Source organism: Hevea brasiliensis, chromosome 15 (assembly GCF_030052815.1).
Source record: "Hevea brasiliensis isolate MT/VB/25A 57/8 chromosome 15, ASM3005281v1, whole genome shotgun sequence".
In the NCBI taxonomy this organism is placed as follows: Eukaryota; Viridiplantae; Streptophyta; class Magnoliopsida; order Malpighiales; family Euphorbiaceae; genus Hevea; species Hevea brasiliensis.
In genome coordinates, this window is record NC_079507.1 from 58914123 (window position 1) to 58932628 (window position 18506).

The 18506-nt window shown below is 36.5% G+C and overlaps 1 protein-coding gene and 1 non-coding gene across 2 annotated transcripts; both read right to left on the reverse strand.

The window, feature by feature from the left end:
• Positions 1 to 1878: 1878 nt before the first annotated feature.
• Positions 1879 to 3290, reverse strand: LOC110647585 (MLP-like protein 328). Its single transcript, XM_058137118.1, has 4 exons — positions 3227 to 3290; positions 2690 to 2703; positions 2393 to 2501; positions 1879 to 2144 (listed from the first exon to the last, which is right to left on the reverse strand). Exons 1-4 carry the CDS (start codon positions 3288 to 3290, stop codon positions 1879 to 1881), a joined length of 453 nt encoding a protein of 150 aa, XP_057993101.1.
• A 6938-nt stretch (positions 3291 to 10228) lies between these two features.
• LOC131174361 (small nucleolar RNA R71) lies at positions 10229 to 10335 on the reverse strand. Its single transcript, XR_009144609.1, has one exon. It is a non-coding gene; the product is annotated as a small nucleolar RNA R71 (small nucleolar RNA).
• Between the last annotated feature and the right edge of the window lie 8171 nt (positions 10336 to 18506).

Consider the following 18506-nt stretch of genomic DNA (forward strand, 5'->3'; position numbering starts at 1 on the left):
CATCTGCCTTCGGGAGGATCGGGATAGGCTAACCTCGAACAGCCTCGATGATATCCTGACACAAACTATGAGCCTGAGCGTGGAGAGTCTGGTGAACCAATATATTATCTGGGAGAAGGCTCACCGCTTGAGGCAGGATGTCGAGAAGGTAGGTCAGGAAGCTGCTTCCCTCCGATCTCAACTTTCGTCCGCCCAAAACTACATATCTGAAATTGAGGGGCGGATGAAATTCTACGAGGATAAGCTGGCCGAGCAGGCTCATGTTCTTAAAGAGGTTCGGGCGCTCCGAGCTGCTGAAGTCGCTCGCCTCACTGAGGAGCTTAAAGCAAAAGAAGAAGAGGCAGTGACAAGGGAGGCCGGTGCTTATGTGAACGCTCATGGGGATCTCTTGGCCGAGCTCAGGAAGCGTTATCCCGAGGAGGACTTCTCCTGGATGGTGGATCTGGCTCCCCAGGATGAGGAGGATAGCGAGGAGGAGGCCGAAGGTGATAGAGGGGGTGACCAAAATGTATAACAGGCTGGGAGTGATCCTCCAGCTGAATGACTTGTATAAATTTTAATTTGAAATGAAATGAAGTTCCCCTTTTTGTTCAATGATTGGATGCGATCGGAAAGTATCTAAGTTGCATAAGCACTTGATTGTCTGAACATGTTAGAACAACAACTAAAAGTGATTATTAATCTAAGTGTAAGAGGTTGAAAAACACTATAAGCATGAGATCAGCTAAGAACAAATGCTAAACGAGACTTGATTAAAATTGGAAATTTGATTTGAACACTTAAGATCGAAATCATCATTAAACCGGATTGGAACCTTAACTTGATTATTCCCAAACTTTTAAAAGGGAGATCGGCAATAAGACTGGTGGCATGAAGGCCTAATGTTGTTTCAATCTCGTTTGACAAGAGAGATCAGAAATGTAATTGACTGGTCAAGGGACTTGACAATTGGTTTGAGAGATCGGTGAGGCTTTAAATGATATGGGGACTTAGTATTGATTCGATTCCTTTTGAGGAGAGATCGGAAATGTGATTGGCTGGCAAAGGGAGACTCAGTGCTGGGGATCTGTTTCAAAGTTTATTGATTTCGGGGATCGGCCAAAATATGGTGTCGACACCCTTTACTCAACATTTCAAGTCTAGAGAATTAATTTAATTTTTTTTATAAGCAAAATTTTATTTTATGAAAAAATTAATCTATAGCACCATAACTAAATTCAATCATGAGACTCACAATACATTCAATCTAAATGCCATTTACTTTCCACCTAAATCCTATGTCAATCCATTAGAAGTATATCAAAAAGAAGGGTTTAATCCCTTGACCTTCCATTTAAATAGTTCTTTTATATCAGTAAAATCTATTAAATTTTATTAATAAAATAAAAATAAGAAAAAACATAACATAAATACATTAATTAAATTCCAGACAATAGACTTCCCCATAACCCCAATGTTAAGTGAAAAAAAAAAACCTGGTAAAAGAGATACACACAAGAAAATGAGAGTGAGTCCACAGAGCAAAACAAGCAAGATACACCATAAGTCAACCAAGCAACATGGGCTACCAGGAACTCCCATCTAAATAGTTGATGAATCTAATGAATTAAAATGCTACAGAGTATATTGAATAATACACAATATTTGAACAATTTCAAATTTTGTCTTACATTTGGTTTCTTAAAAAAAAAAAAAAAAAAAAAAAAAAAAACAGAAGTATATCATTCTCAAAAACAAAAACAGCAAATGATAAACCAAACAATAAGAAAGCAGCAGAAGCTAGAGTTTTCCCTTTATTTGATAGTCCACACAACCATATAACAATATTAAACTTATTTAGTTTGAAAGGACATTAAACCTGTCTTTATATCCTTTCTATTATGCCTTGGATATTCCTTCATCTATATCCTTAGCGATCCTAGTCACAAAATCTAAGTATATACGAGGAGCAGGAACATTCTCATTCAGCTTCTCATATTCAAGAATAAGTTTTGCCAAGCTTCCCTGGCCCTTGGGTGTGAGTTGCCAGATAACATTATACACCCCGTAAATCTTCAACAAATCACCTTCCAGACCAATAAGAGTTACTGTCATCTTGTCATCATCCAGTACGATCTTCTCGTTGAAGATCTCAGATCTCCCCTCTTGCATGGTTTAATTAACTTATCACAGCATAAGCAGTGTTAATTAGCTATTAATCAGGAAAAAAATGCAAGAAATTTAACTAAAATTACACAAAATATGCATTTATTTATTTTTACTGATTTGGCTCCAATCAGAGTTCAAAATCGAGACCTCAACAACTCCATTACCATTAAGTCATAATTAAACTCAAGGGTCCGGAAATATGCATTTTAATAAGAAATCAAATAAAAAATGGTTGTGTACTCACCTACAGTGTACTTCCAGACCTTGATGGAACCAGAAGTCACCCAGTCACCCTCATGGACATCAACTCCTTGAATATTGGTTGGAGTATGGCTGGGAACCTGGTGTTCTTGGTTCTAGAGAGCCCAAAGCGCCTAGAGTGAATCCTTCTTTGAAGGGCCTTATGAAAAAACACATTCATAAGCTTAACACCACATCCAACCCCACTTATATGTCTTTCATTTATCCCATCTTTTTTCCATCCCACTTATATGTCTCTCGCTCATCCTATCTTTTTCCGATGTGGGAATTTCACATTTATATATTTCCAACAATCTTCCCCTCAAGCCTGCTCCCCCTTAAACGGAAGCATTTTTTCTTAACTCAAGTATTACGGTATCACCAAGAGCCCTAATTACTCAATCTCTCCCTCAAGTGTGAATTTTTTCTGCATTAGGCTTACTGGGCATTCTTCCCCTTAAACGGGGGTCTTTTTTCTTAACTCAAGTATTATGATGTCACCAAGAGCCCCAATTACTTCACCAAACCCACTCGAGCATGCACCTCTAAGAGCCATGCTAGAGCCATCACGTGTACTAAGAGTTCCCACTCCATTGGTCTACTCTTCTCCAGAAGAGTGCCTTCCTGCTCCATTGGGCCTATCAGGAGTCTCCTGACTTTTTCATCCATGCATCAGAGCATTACGAGAATCATTGACCACCGATTTTATACTCGTCTCTTGCCAAATCGATTTTATACTAGTCTCGTAATATAGATCATTCCCACTTATATGTCTCTCACTCATCCCATCTTTTCTCGATGTGAGAATTTCACACTTGTATATTCCCAACACAGACACTCAAGAAGTTCTCAGGACTTGACTTGAGTTTCAGGACGGTCTCCAAGTTGCCCTTGAGAGCCATAGTTTTCTAGTATATGCAAATGCCGTAAATCGGATATGGAAATGACTCGCTCTATAAAAAAAAACTAACATTGTCTTTATATAGGCACAGTTTATATTTGCTTTGAGGGTTAGATTTCAATGACACATGATTCACATGTGGATGTATTACAACTTACAATGTTTATTTTATGAAGGCCTATGGATTTGACATTATCTATAATATCTGTATTTGGATGCTATTTTTTCAACTTAATTGAGTTTATTTAATTAGTTGAAAGTTTAAACCAAAAGGTACAAGAGTGAAGATTTCACCCAATTAGTTTGGAAATATAGATAAGAGAGTATTCTATTAATGGAAAGCATTACATTAGGTTTTTTTTCTTTTCAGAAAATAAGATTTTTATCAATAATTTTAAGAAATTAGAAGAAACTTAACATAGACATATTTATTAAACTCCGGTCAACATGCCTTCATACACAAGAATTTATTCAGTATAATCATTGTATGTACAATGTATACATTATGATAATTAATTATGATGAGACTCACATGTAATTCATAATAGTCAATGGTCATAATACAACCGTTAGACATTTAACGGTAATATTTTAAAATTTTCTCTCAAACACCCAATTTAAAATGTGTCATGTAAAATAAAAAATCTAGTAAGATTTGGAGAAACAACAAGACTAGACCATACAATAAAAACCATAATTAAGAACTAATATCCATCAGACCCCAATTGAACAATAACTCAAAAACATCAAGATTACATAAAGGAAACAAAATCATCCAATCTATATCACCCAGCTTTCGCTAAATAATGTGCCAAGTAGAATCAAGTCAGCAGTATCATATATGTGATTGATAATAGTGAAAAGGTGGTGTACCTGTTAACATAGCCTAAGTGGAAATTTAAAACAGCCATTATTATTATTTGTTTAATTTCTGTAAAAAAGGATTCACACTAAAACCCATTATTCTCCTTGTTATTATATACCTTTAAAAAATAAAATTATGTATAAAGTTTGGCAATAACACCAGAAAAATGATTATGCTTGGCTGTCAATTGAACTGAGATTTGCAAAAACTAAGATAGGTTTTTTAATTTAATAATGAATATGGATTGAATTATACAACTACTGGTGTGACAGATAACATAATTTAATGCTAAAAATAAAATGATATATAATCAATAATTGCATAAAAATATAAGACCAATAATTAATTGTTTCCTCTTCACTCATTAATAAGGCTATCTAAGATTTTATATTGACAGCACCTGCAGAAAGTCATGACCAAACACCAAGAAAAAAAAATTTCCTTTTCTTTTTCTCCTCAACCAAACACCATTACGTATAAACTATACGCTCTAAATCTGTTGGATGTTTATGCTTATCAAATTCATTAAGCTTCTTTTTATGGTTAGGTAAAGGCTAATAATTATAGACAATTTAGGGCCATTTTGCTCAAAACTTGCAAAAACACGATTTATCATATTTAAATAGTCTTCACATTGTAATTTAATATTAGTTTTTTTTTAAATAATATTAAATGTAAATTTCAAAAAATAATAATTCTAAAAAAATAAATCTCAATTATTCATTTTGAATTTAATAACTAAAATCGTTTTAATATAATAAGTAAAAAATTTACTCAAACTAGAGAGAATCTAAAAGGCCTGGGGCCTAATTACAGCAAAGTCCAATACAGAAAACATAAAAACAAATTCACCAAAGTGAGCTCAATGCAAAATAAACCCTAAGCTGTAACGGATCTAAGATCCAGAAACCATGACCGGACCAAAGGCAGTCTCCACAATGCCACAACCCAGCTTCCATAATAACCAAGGCACAGCCAGCCATGGCAGAGAAATAGAGGATCTCCAAACAACTAACGCCAAAAATGGCTTAACAAGCAAACTGAGGATCAAAGGAGAAATCACTCACCACTATCATCTCAAGGAGCATCAAGGTATCGATGGTCTAAGAAACCCCAGGTCAAAGGAAAGCATCACCATCAAAGCATTATATAGTCGGTGGAGAAAGGAGGAGATATAAATCTTGGCAACCCATTCTTGCCTATCTGGCCAAACTAAACCCAACGAGATGTCTTCCTCTTCACACCAGCACATCCTCACACCATTATATATTGATGCTTCATACTTTGTTATTAGCATCACTGAAATGATAATTCAAACCATAAGCCAAACGCCTTAAGTTCGCATTGTGATTTCTCTTCTTCCCTTCTTTGAAGGAGGTCAAGTTGCAGAAATAATCTAGAATGAAAACAAAGCTGATCAAAGGGGAAAATACAAGAAAGTATAGAATTTTGAAATTTCAAGTTTTTCTTCAAAATTTTCACAATTTATGGATAGTACCTCTCTCCATAAGCATAACCCAGTTGAGAACTGCATAATGTGCAGATATCCAGGGAAAAGTAACCAACCAATGCCAAACCATTTTCCGTGTCCAAGATGATGGATCACAAGATTGGATGCCACCAGACCAGCCTCTAACAAAATATCATATTGTTGAGAAGAGAGCAATAATACATACATAAAAATGGAAAAGTCGGGATTATTCAAATGAAAATTCTTTTTATTTGTGCTTCTTGATATATGTTCAGTTCAAAGCATATGGACAACTAAAAACATCACACTTAAGAAAGTTCAAAAGATCTCCAATCTGAAGCACTGAAGTATCATAACAACCACATGCAAGGAAAGCTTTTTCAGACAATCAATAAATTACACAATCAAGACTTACACTAGGAGGAGATCCACCGGATTCTAGTATTTTAACTCCTATGATGGACATGAGAGCTCCAAACCAGGTGCAGTCAGGAAATACTGATCCTAACATACCATTAAGCAATGGAAGCACAATTATCTCACCTGACAGAGACCCAAATAAGCCTAAAATTACACCTTTAGGTCTTGTCACAGAGCAAGAAACTGTCCTTGGTGCACCTAGACATTGAAAGAAACCAACAGTGAACATAGATATAAAGGACACAAGTCCAGCATCTAATGTCATCAATCCAAGTTCCTGCATCAGGTATCCTAAATTAACCCAGAAACCTAACTCTATCACGAGTTGAACATCACCTTGTGCTTACAATACAAATGGTATGAATGGATGTAGTAGATACAGCAAATTGTAACACAGTAAAGGATCCATGATTGCTTCAACTTCTTTGACAACTGGAATGTTTGATGCAAATATGTTCTACAGTAAAAAAAGTGAATCAAGAACAAGAAATGGCCTGACAAGTGATAAACAACTTTTTTGATTGCTGGTGAATTGGTTAATTTGCACAAAAAAGAGAGTAAGGGATGTTTTCTCTTTAAGATAGACTTTGAGAAAGCATTCGATTCAGTCCGTTGGGATCACTTGGACTCAGTTATGGAGCTCATGTTTAGCTGTAAATGGCGTTCTTGGATCAGGGAATGCACTTCTCTTGTTGTATACCAGCAAAGACAAGAAGAATGACCTGAAAAATTTGATACTTTCATTTAATCAAATGCTTGCTTAAATACAAGTGCAAATGTAACTGAATTACCAAAAAAAAAAAATTACTAAAAACTAGCTAAACTTGTCCGCTAATATTAGAAAAAATACCAACAGCTACATTAAAAATAGAATAACAAACTGAAACTAAAAGCCTATAAACTTGTTCTTCTCCTATGTTCTGGTAACAACTTCAGCAGTTGCAGGTCCTGAGACACTTTCAGTACTCCTCCTGAATCAGGAACTACGAATTCCAAGCTTCTCTCGAAGAAACTCAAATCTGTTTACATGAAAAGATTTGGTGAATATATTAGCTATTTGCTCTTCTGATTTGTAATACAACAACTTCACCTTGCCACCTTCTTGTATTTCCCTAAGAAAATACAATCTAATATTAAAATGCTTGGTTTTCCCATGAAAAATTAGATTATGGGAAATAGCTATGGCAGCCTGATTATCCACAAACATCCCAGTACTGTCTTTTTGCTCCAGATCAAGATTATTTAAGATCTTTCTTAGCCACAGGGCCTAGTTCACTGTCGCAGTAGCAATGATAAACTCTGCTTCGGCAGTTGATTATGCTACAATATCTTGCTTCTTTAAGCACCATGAAAAACAATCAGGACCAAAATTAAAGTAATATCCAGAAGTATTTTTCATATCATCCACTAATCCTGCCCAATAACTATCATAATATCCCTGCAGCTTGAAATTCTGACACTTTGTAAACTTAATTCCGTAATCCAAAGTTCCTTTCACATACCTTATCACACTTTCTGCTGCTTTCATGTGCATTTCACTTGCACAATTCAAGAACCTAGATAGCACACTCACACTTTGCAGATTATCTGGTCTGGTGGTTGTGAGATACATGAAACAGCCAATCATACTTTTGTAGATTCCTTCATCTACTTTGTCTGAGCCATCATCTTTCAGCAACTTTTCCATTGGATTCATGGGTGTGTTCATTGGTTTACACTCCTCCATCTTGAACTTTTTCAATATTTCCTTTGCATATTTCTTTGACAGATAAACACAGCATTTCGGGCTTGTTGAATTTGCATCCCAAGAAAATGAGGCATCTCTCCCAAGTCTGTCATCTCAAACTCTTTCTTCATTTTTATCTTAAACTCCTCAATCAACGTAGGATTGCTACCTGTCACAATGTTACACTCATTTCATATAGACATTTTAGGGTAGTTTTGCATCCATTTTGCCCTTATATTTTAGTATATTTTATGTTTTTAGCTCTATTTTAGCTTATTTGTTAAATTTAAATACTTTATATTTGATTTTCCTTATTTTGTTGTTTTTGATAGGATTTTGTGGCAAATCGAAGATCAATGAGTGCAATAGGAAATAATTTGAAGAGATTTGAAGTTCTTTAAGCATGGAGGAAAGTTGAAGAAATTAAGCCTTGAAAGAGCAAACCAGCCGAAATTTGCTTGAGACCTTGCTTAAGGTCATGCTCAGGGTAAAGCGGCAATGCTTAAGGTGCAACACAAGTCAAGCATGAGCAGAAAAGTCCATTTTACTATAAGTCTGCCGAGATTTGCTGAAGGTCTGCTTAACCTTAAGCAGACAGTGCGACCAGAGGCTAAATTTGCTAAGAAGCTGTTTAGGGTTAAGCCTAACCCTAAGCAGAATGCCCAGAACGTGAATAGTGCTGCTGACTTGGATAATTTTATACCTCATTTCCTATCCACTCCTTGGCTATTATTTACTTTTAGGGCAACTTTTTGGGACCATATAAATTCATCATTTCCTAGTTTTTAGCCACAAGAGGAAGGAAGGAAAAACAAAAAGGAAAGAAAAATATATAGAAAGAGGGAGAGAAGACGCCATTCTCTAGGAAGAAGGAGCTGCTGCACGAGTTTGGAGCTCCAGAAACCAGAGACCTTGGTTCTTCCACCTGGGTTTTCCCATTTCAGTCCTTTTATCATGTTTTTCTTTATTCTTCCATCTATATTTCTTGTAAATACCATTATGAGTGAGTAATTTCTTTAGATTTCAGAGTTGAGAAATATGTTTTAGATTAATTTGTGGATTTGGATTGGGTATTTCCTTATTTTACATAAATATGAGTTTTGATTCCTTCCTTGTGTGCTTGATTTACTTGCCTAATGTTGGTACCCATTGGGTATTGTGTTAATCTTTGATTGAAGGACCGAAAGGTGAAAGTCATTGATAGTTAATCAAGGATTGGAACTTAAAATCACCTAGATTTAGAAATAAACTAGGACTTTAAGAGGAATTAATTATTGGTTACAAAACTTAATGGGTTTTAAAGTAATCAAATACATACGAAAGTAGGTTTGGTTATTTTAGAATACACTTTGATATGCTTGAAAAAGATATTAAAGGGATTTAGAATCAATTTCCTTCAAATTCTATTTTTCCCTAAAAATTGGAATGCCCAAGACAAATCCCAATTAATTTATACATAAATCCCCAACTCTGGAATCACTTTTACCATAATTAGACTTTCGTTTAAATTACCCATTGTTAATTTCAGTTTAATTGCAAACTAGAATTAGAATTTATTTGTTTGCTCTTTACCCATTTCAATTAGATTAATCAGTTTACCTTGCTCATTTACATTTACCATTTATTCATTAATCATTAGCCCAAATAATCGCTTCATCCATAGTTTAGTAATCAAACAGCAAATCCTCATGGGAACGATACTTGATTCATCACTTTATTACTTGAGACGACCCGTATACTTGCGGATTAGTCACACCAAGTTTTTGGCGCCGTTGCCGGGGATTTGATTTTTTTTGTTTGATATTGAACAATTGTTTGTTTGGTTAATTTGGGCATTTTATTTTATTTCTTTTTACAATTTTACGTTGAGAATTTGTTTATTTTTGTTTTTCAGGTGGTTTATTTTATGAGAAGGACAAAAAGTGAAGAAATCAATCTATTCTTTGACCCAGAGATAGAGAAGACAGCAAAAGCTTTAAGAGCAGAATCTAAGAGAAGAAAAGCTGAAATTAAAGCTCAGCAACAACAAGAAAGAGCACAAGAGCAAGAGCAATTACAAGAAGAAATTGCTGACAACAACAACAACAATAACAACCGCTCTGTGAAGGATCATGCCTATCCTAACATTGGAGATTTCATGCCAAGTATCACAAGACCAAGGGTAGAAGCTAATAATTTTGAATCAAGCTCGCACTTTGTCAAATGGTACAACAAGCACAATTTGGAGGAAATCCAAGTGAAAGTCCACATGTGCATCTGGCACACTTTCTTGAGATCAGTGATATGTTGAAGATAAATGGAGTTTCTGATGATGCAATTCGACTCAGATTATTTCCTTTTTCTCTGAAGGACCGAGCTAGAGAGTGGTTACATTCTTTGCCACCGGGTTCTATCACAACATGGGATGAACTTTCTCAAGCATTTTTGGCTCAATATTTTCCGCCAAGCAAGACAGCTAAGCTGAGAAATGAGCTGACTTCTTTTAAACCTAGAGATGATGAGAGCTTGTATGAAGCATGAGAGAGGTACAAGGATTTGCAAAGGAGATGTCCACATCATGGGATTCCTAAGTGGATGCTTGTTCAACACTTTTATAATGGAGTTTCACCAGCTATTAGGAGTACAATTAATGCATCTTCTGGAGGTGACCTTATGGAGAAATCTGAAGATGAAGCTTTTTCCGCTCTTGACAAAATTGCTTATAACAACTACCAATGGAGTTGTGAGAGGAATGAGATCAAGAAACCAGCTGGTATGTTCGAGCTTGATGCCATGAATATGATTAATGCTAAGTTTGATGCTTTGACAAAGAAGATGGACAAGTTAAGTATTAAAGTAGATTCTTCAGCCGGAGGTTCTAGTAATTCACTAGAAATTGGAGCTGCAAATGTCAATTGTGCAGCAGATTTTTCTGCACTTAATCAAGATTTTTCAAGTGAGCAAGTGGATTATGTAGGGAACTACAATCAAAGACCAGGTGGTAACCCATTTTCTGCAACTTATGATCCAGCATGGAGAAACCACCCAAATTTCTCTTGGGGAGGTAGACAAGGGCAAAATCAGAATTTTCAAGAACCTTCCGGATATCAACGTAATCGAATTTTCAGAATAGAGGTCCTCCTCCTGGAATTTCTAAACCTCAAAATGCACCTGCTCCACCTCTACCACAACAAGCACAACTAGACAAGACAGCTAGATTGGAATCTATGATTGAAACTCTACTTGTGAGCCATCAAAGTCAACAAGAAATGATTTCTCAATTAGCATCTAAAGTGGATCAAATGGCAACACACAACAAGATATTAGAGAATCAAATAGCTCAACAAGCTAGCTCTTCAAGTAACAAAGCATTTGGGAAGCTTCCTAGCCAACCAGAAAATTCAAGGGAGCATTGCAAGGCTATTACATTGAGAAGTGGAAAAATATTGGAGAATGGAGATAAAAAGATTGAAGAGAAAGTTGAAGAAAAGAAAAGCAGAGAAGGAGATGAATAAACTGAAGTTGAAGTTAGAATTGAAGCTGAGAAAGAAAATTCAGTGGAAGAAAAAGGAAGTAAGGAGAGGAAGAGCAAAGAAGAAGAGCCTAAATATGTTGCACCTAAAGCCTACATGCCACCTTTACCATTCCCACAAAGGTTTCAGAAAGCAAAATTGGATAAACAATTTGGGAAGTTTTTGGAGGTATTGAAGTCTTTGCATGTGACTATTCCTTTCACTGATGCCTTAGCACAAATGCCTTCATATGCCAAATTTTTGAAGGAGATTTTATCTAACAAGAAGAAATTGGAAGAATTTGAGACTGTAGCTCTCACGGAAGAAAGCAGTGCCATTTTGCAAAATAAGCTTCCACCCAAACTGAAAGATCCTGGGAGTTTCTCCATACCATGTCACATTGGGGATATCAGTATAGATAAGGCTTTATGCGATCTTGGAGCCAGTGTTAGTCTGATGCCATTGTCTATCTATGAGAAAATGAAGATTGGAGAAATGAAGCCTACTACCATATCACTACAGTTAGCAGATAGATCTATTAAATTTCCAATTGGGGTAGTTGAGAATGTTCCTCTGAAAGTTGGGAAATTTTTCATACCAGTGGACTTTGTGGTATTGGAGATGGAAGAGGATGTACACATTCCGATTATTCTTGGTAGACCTTTCCTTGCTACTGCTGGAGCTGTGATTGATGTAAAAAATGGGAGGCTTACATTAGAAGTTGGGGAAGAGAAAGTTGAATTTAATTTGTTTCAAGCAATGAAAAAGAAAGATGATTCAAACTCATGCTTGAGAGTTGATGTGATGGATGAAGAGGTTAGAGAAGTGCTTAAAAAGCAACATCCTAAAGATCCCTTAGAAGCTTGTTTGGTTAATAACATCAAAAAAGGGGATGAGATTGAGGAAGCTGCAGAATATGCTACAATTTTAGAAGGAAATCCACCATTGCCTATGGCTGATATTGAAAAGATTGGGAGCTTGAAGCAAGAAACAACTTCATCATCAAAGTTTGAAAAAGGTGAAGCACCTAAGGTAGAGTTGAAACCTCTTCCAACAAATCTCAGGTATGCTTTTCTAGGTCAAAATTCTACATATCCTGTGATTGTTAGTGCTAAATTGACTGATTGTGAGGTTGAGAAATTATTGAGAGTTCTTAGGAAGCATAGAAGGATAATTGGTTATACCATTGATGATATTAAAGGAATACATCCTTCTGTGTGCATGCATAGAATTTTGTTGGAAAATGACCATAAAGCCTCTCGAGAATCACAAAGGAGATTGAATCCAAACATGAAAGAGGTTGTGAAAAAGGAGATCTTGAAATTGCTTGATGCAGGTATTATTTACCCTGTTTCTGACAGCAATTGGGTAAGTCCAGTTCATGTTGTACCTAAGAAAGGGGGCATCACAGTAGTTAAAAATGAAAATGATGAACTAATACCTACAAGAATCAGAATCGATGGAGAATGTGTATAGATTATAGGAAATTGAATAAAGCAACTAGAAAGGACCATTTTCCATTACCATTTATAGATCAAATGCTTGAGAGACTAGCTCATCATTCTTATTTTTACTACTTGGATGGCTATTCAGGGTTCTTTCAGATCCCTATTCACCCAGATGATCAGGATAAAACTACCTTCACATGTCCTTATGGTACCTTTGCATACCGAAGGATGCCATTTGGACTGTGTAATGCCCCTGCTACATTCCAACGATGTATGATGTCTATATTTTCTGACATGATTGAGGGTATTATGGAAGTGTTCATGGATGATTTTTCTGTGTATGGTAAATCTTTTGATGAATGCTTATCTAACTTGTCTAAGGTTTTGCAGAGATGTGAAGAGTTCAATTTAGTTTTGAATTGGGAAAAGTGCCACTTTATGGTACAAGAAGGAATTGTTTTGGGACATCTTGTGTCAAACAGGGGTATTGAGGTGGATAAATCAAAGGTAGAAGTTATTGAGAAAATGCCACCCCCAACATCTGTGAAGGGAGTGAGGAGTTTCTTGGGGCATGCCGATTTTATAGGAGATTCATCAAGGATTTCTCTAAGATTTCTAAACCTCTTACCAATTTATTGAGTAAAGATGTGGAATTTAATTTTGATACTAATTGTATGAATGCTTTTTGCAGGATAAAGGAAGCTTTGATATCTGCTCCTATTATGCAGCCACCCGATTGGTCATTACCTTTTGAGTTAATGTGCGATGCTAGTGATTATGCCATTGGGGCTGTTTTAGGACAAAGGAAAGATAAGAAGGTGTATGCAATATACTATGCAAGTAGGACCTTAGATGATGCTCAAATAAATTACTCTACTACAGAGAAAGAGTTTTTGGCAGTAGTATTTGCAGTGGACAAATTCAGGTCCTATCTTGTGGGGTCTAAGGTAATAGTGTACACGGATCATGCAGCTATCAAGTATCTCCTTCAGAAAAAAGAGGCTAAACCTAGATTGATAAGGTGGGTGCTACTCCTTCAAGAGTTTGACTTGGAAATTAAAGACAAGAAAGGAGTAGAAAATGTGGTAGCGGATCATCTATCTAGATTGAGGCAAGAACAAGGAGACAATCTGGGAAAAGAGCCCCCAATAGATGATTATTTTCCTGATGAGCAACTGTTAGTAATCATGAATGCAAAAACACCTTGGTATGCAGATTTTGTGAACTATCTAGTGTGTGGAATCCTTCCGCCTGATTTAACATGGCAGCAAAAGAAGAAATTTCTCTTTGATGTGAAGGATTATGATTGGGAGGAACCATTTTTGTTCAAGAAATGTGGAGATGGGCTGATTAGAAGATGTTTAGCTGATGAGGAGATAGGGAATGTTATCAAAGATTGCCATTCTTCACTTTATGGGGGTCATATGAGTGTGACAAAGACTATAGAAAAAGTTCTTCAAGCAGGGTTCTTTTGGCCACACATGTTTAAGGATGTGAGGAAGTTTGTAAATGCATGTGATAGGTGTCAAAGGATGGGTAATATCTCAAAGAGAGATGAAATGCCCCTCCAAAATATATTGGAAGTGGAATTATTTGATGTGTGGGGCATTGATTTCATGGGACCTTTTCCATCGTCCTTGGGACACAAATACATTTTAGTTGGAGTAGATTATGTAAGCAAATGGGTTGAAGCCATACCATCTCCAACTAATGATGTTAGAGTTGTGATTAAATTCCTTAAAAAGTTCATTTTTACAAGATTTGGAACTCCACGTGCCATTATAAGTGATGGAGGTTCTCATTTTTACAACCATCAATTTGAAAGATTATTGCAAAAATATGGTGTGAAGCATAAGGTTGCAACACCCTACCATCCACAAACTAGTGGTCAAGTGGAGATCTCCAATAGAGAGCTGAAAAGAATTCTTGAGAAAACAGTGAATAGTTCAAGGAAAGATTGGTCACTAAAGTTAGATGATGCTCTTTGGGCCTATAGAACAGCCTTTAAAACCCCTATCGGAACTACCCCATTTAGATTGGTTTATGGGAAGGCTTGTCATTTACCTTTGGAGTTGGAGCATAGAGCATATTGGGCCATAAGGACACTGAACTTTGACTTAAAAACTGCAGGAGAAAAAAGAATGCTGCAACTAAATGAACTTGAGGAGCTTAGATTGGATGCTTATGAAAATGCCAAGCTTTACAAGGAAAGAACTAAGAGATGGCATGATAAGCATATTAGGAGGAAAGAATTTCAGGAAGGTGATGTTGTTCTCCTATATAACTCTAGGTTAAGGTTATTTCCAGGAAAATTGAAGTCAAGATGGTCAGGGCCCTACACTGTTATAAAAGTATACCCCTATGGAGCTGTTGAGATAGGCAATGAGACCTCAGGGACTTTTAAAGTTAATGGGCAGAGATTAAAACATTATATTGTTGGAGAACCCACGCAAAAATTTTTAGAGGTTTCATGGCTTGGTTCTCCAGTCAGGGATACTTAGGAGAATTGGAGTGGAAGGTCAAGCTTAAGACCTTAAACAAGCGCTTCTTGGGAGGCAACCCAAGCGTATCCTTTTATAGTTCATTAATTTTCCATTTCATTTTCATTTCAGTTTTTACCCTCATAAAACTCAAAAGTGACATTTGTTTATCTTTTGTAGGTCATTCATGAAGATTGGGCAAGTTTACACTTGTTGCAAAAACAAAGAATTAAAGGGAAGCAAGTATAAGCAACATTCTGCACTTTATGCAGTACCTGTGAACAGTAACACATTTAAACTTGTGCTAAATTGCTGATATTGCAGTCTACTTGATAGCATATGTTTGATTTTGTGTTTTGTATAAATTCTGTAAAATGCAACTTGAATGAGGATCAATTTTGATATTTAGGACTAATGAGGGCTTTATTGAAGTGCAAAAAAAAATAATAATAATAATAATATTTGTTAAGTTTCACCTTTTAGTGTATATATAATTTTGTAGTCTGATAGGAATTTGCATGCTTTTGTTTGGAATTGCTGCTAATTTTTGCAATCTGCAGATTTTTGCTACTGTTCATGCTACTGTTCATGCTACTGTTCATGCTGCTAAAAAGGTCAATTTCTACATCTTTTCTGCAATTCTTGGTTGATTGGAACTTGTCTAAAATGCTGCTGAAAATATGCTTTTGGTATAAGTTTAGAAAGGAGACCATTTCATTGAATGTGCAAAAAGGGTAGTCACAATTGGTGCCTAAAATGAACAATGATTGCAAAAAGCTAAATGAACATGTGCTATGCTTACTAAGTTTATGAGAGAGATGAACTTAAATCCATCAATTTTATGGTGTTTGTGTGTATTTGGTAATTGCTGAGGGTTACAATAGCATTCCATAGCTTTTGGACTGATTTTGGTAAGCAAAACCACAATTTTGCCCAAAACCTGCCAAAACTTGCTGATGACATTGCTTGTCAAGCAAAGTCTTAAGCAAATTCTGCTGAACCTTATGCCTAACCCTAAGCATGGCCCAAAATACCACATGTCTACCCCACATTTTAAAAGGCCCAGCACTTCCGCCAATTTTCCAAAAACCTCGCCAACACTCCCGATAAACCTCGTCGACTTCCTTCCCCACGCCATTTTTTCCGGTAATTTTTACAGGAAGCCGAAAGGTTTCCTCCTTTTCATTAAAATGGTAAGAACCAAAATGTGGTCCTCTCACAAACCCAAACTCAGTAGACTTCGACATTCTGTCAAATCTAAAATGGGTATTCCATCCTCATTACCCACAAACCCTAACCCCAGCCCCAGTCCGCCATTACCTCAGTCACCGCCACCACAAACGCCGCCATTACCACAATCACCACCACCTCGCCACCGCCCGCCCCAAGCCAAATACCACCTCTCATTCCGCCGACTCCTCTCGCCGCAATCGAGCCGCCAAATGAAACACCACCATCGACACCCATTCCCGTAACCAACGCTCGACCTGTGCCTACTCAAACGAAAACCCAAGGAAAAACAAAAAGGGCTGCAAGTAAACCTAAGAAAACCCCTGTCGGAAAAAGGAAACGAGTACCCTCTGTCCCTTTCAACTTAAACTCTCCACCTCAGTCCTCTGAACCAGTTAGCAAAAGGACCAGGTCTTCCTCGCAAACCCCAAAGACCAAATGTCCAAACACTAATAACTCAGTCTCACTTACACTCTACAGCACCTGCGTCATCTGCAGATACTATCGAGGAGGTAATTACTCCATTACCTTGGGCTTGTAGTGATATGGATATGAAAAAGGTCTATGAGAAATTAGTTTCTAAATCTATTTTGGCAAACAAGTATATGGATGAGCAGATTTTGAAAGAATTAGGCATTTATGATTCTGTCTTTGCCTATTTGGATCTTGTTAATGGATCGATTTTGCTAAAATTAGGGAACCAGTGTACAAGGATCTAACCCTCGAATTTTTGAGTTCCCTAAAGTTGAGTTTCAAACCAACAGTGCCTGAACATCAAGATATGATATATTTTTGATGTGCTGGAATTGATAGGGAGTTAGACATGGGTGCTTTGAATGCAATTTTTGGTTTTCAGGATTCGGGGTATAAAAACATTGAGTGGCAAAGAAACTGCTTATGACCCTGTTCAATTCTGGAAAGATATTACACCTTTTGGAGGTTATTATAGACAGAGGACTGCAAAACCCACTAGGATAGATGACCATGTATTGAAATACCTCCATAGGTTCATTACTTACACTGTTTTAGGAAGGGGACACGAATGTGATTGTGGGTCTTTGGGATTTGTTTCTATTGTGGTGCATGAAGGAGAGAAAACAAGTAAGTACAGCCCATTTCATAGCTACTCATTGGCACCAAATTGTCACAAAGCATACTAAAGGTAACGTTGTTTTTGGGGGGTATATAACTGCTATAGCAAAATCTTTTAGCTTTGATGCTAGTCTATATAAATTGCTGCCAGTTTCTGGGGAATCATATATAGACAGCACAATGTTGCTGCATATGGATGTTTGTGAGAAAATAGGCCATACCTATACTTTGTTACAGCAGCATCCTGATACTCCAGCTACTGCAGACCCCACCACTTTTGCACCAGCAGAACCACAACCAACCTCTACCCCACACTTCTCAGCAGACATGTTATCCATCTTAAAATCCTTGGAATCCAGAATAACAACTTTCACTGTCCAACAACTGCTCCTCACCGATACCACGTAAATTCTTGCTTCCTTGAAAACTTATAAATCAAAATTGAAGCCATGGGTCAGGAGCACGTTAACCAAAAGAAGTAGCTAGAAAAGAAACTTAAAAAGAGATTGTTATCTCTTAAAAAGAAATGTAGCAACATCAACTTCAAATGCTGGAGCTTTACAACAAACTGGCCCAATCCTACAACAATTTATATCATTGGGGCCAAGCCATGTTTCAAGAAATGAAAGACTTAACAGAAAACTTGGAAACCGCTCAAGCTTGGATCATAATGAACTCATCGCAGAACTCGCAGCAGACTCGATGCAAAGAACAAAGGCTTGATAGCGTAACTTGATCAAGAGTGCAGCTTTAATTTCTGCTTTAGGTTTATTTTGTAACTGCTTATTTTAATTTTCAAACTTTGGTCATGGTTGTAATATTTTGGTACTTAGTTTTTATTATTATCTCGCACTTCTTTCCCTTAGTTTACTTTATTTCATTTTATCTTCTGATATGGACATAAATACTCTGTGAATGTTTCTTAGTTTAATTTTTGATTTAACTGTTACATTTTATTTCTTTACACTATTTCCTTTTCTTGAACATTATTTTA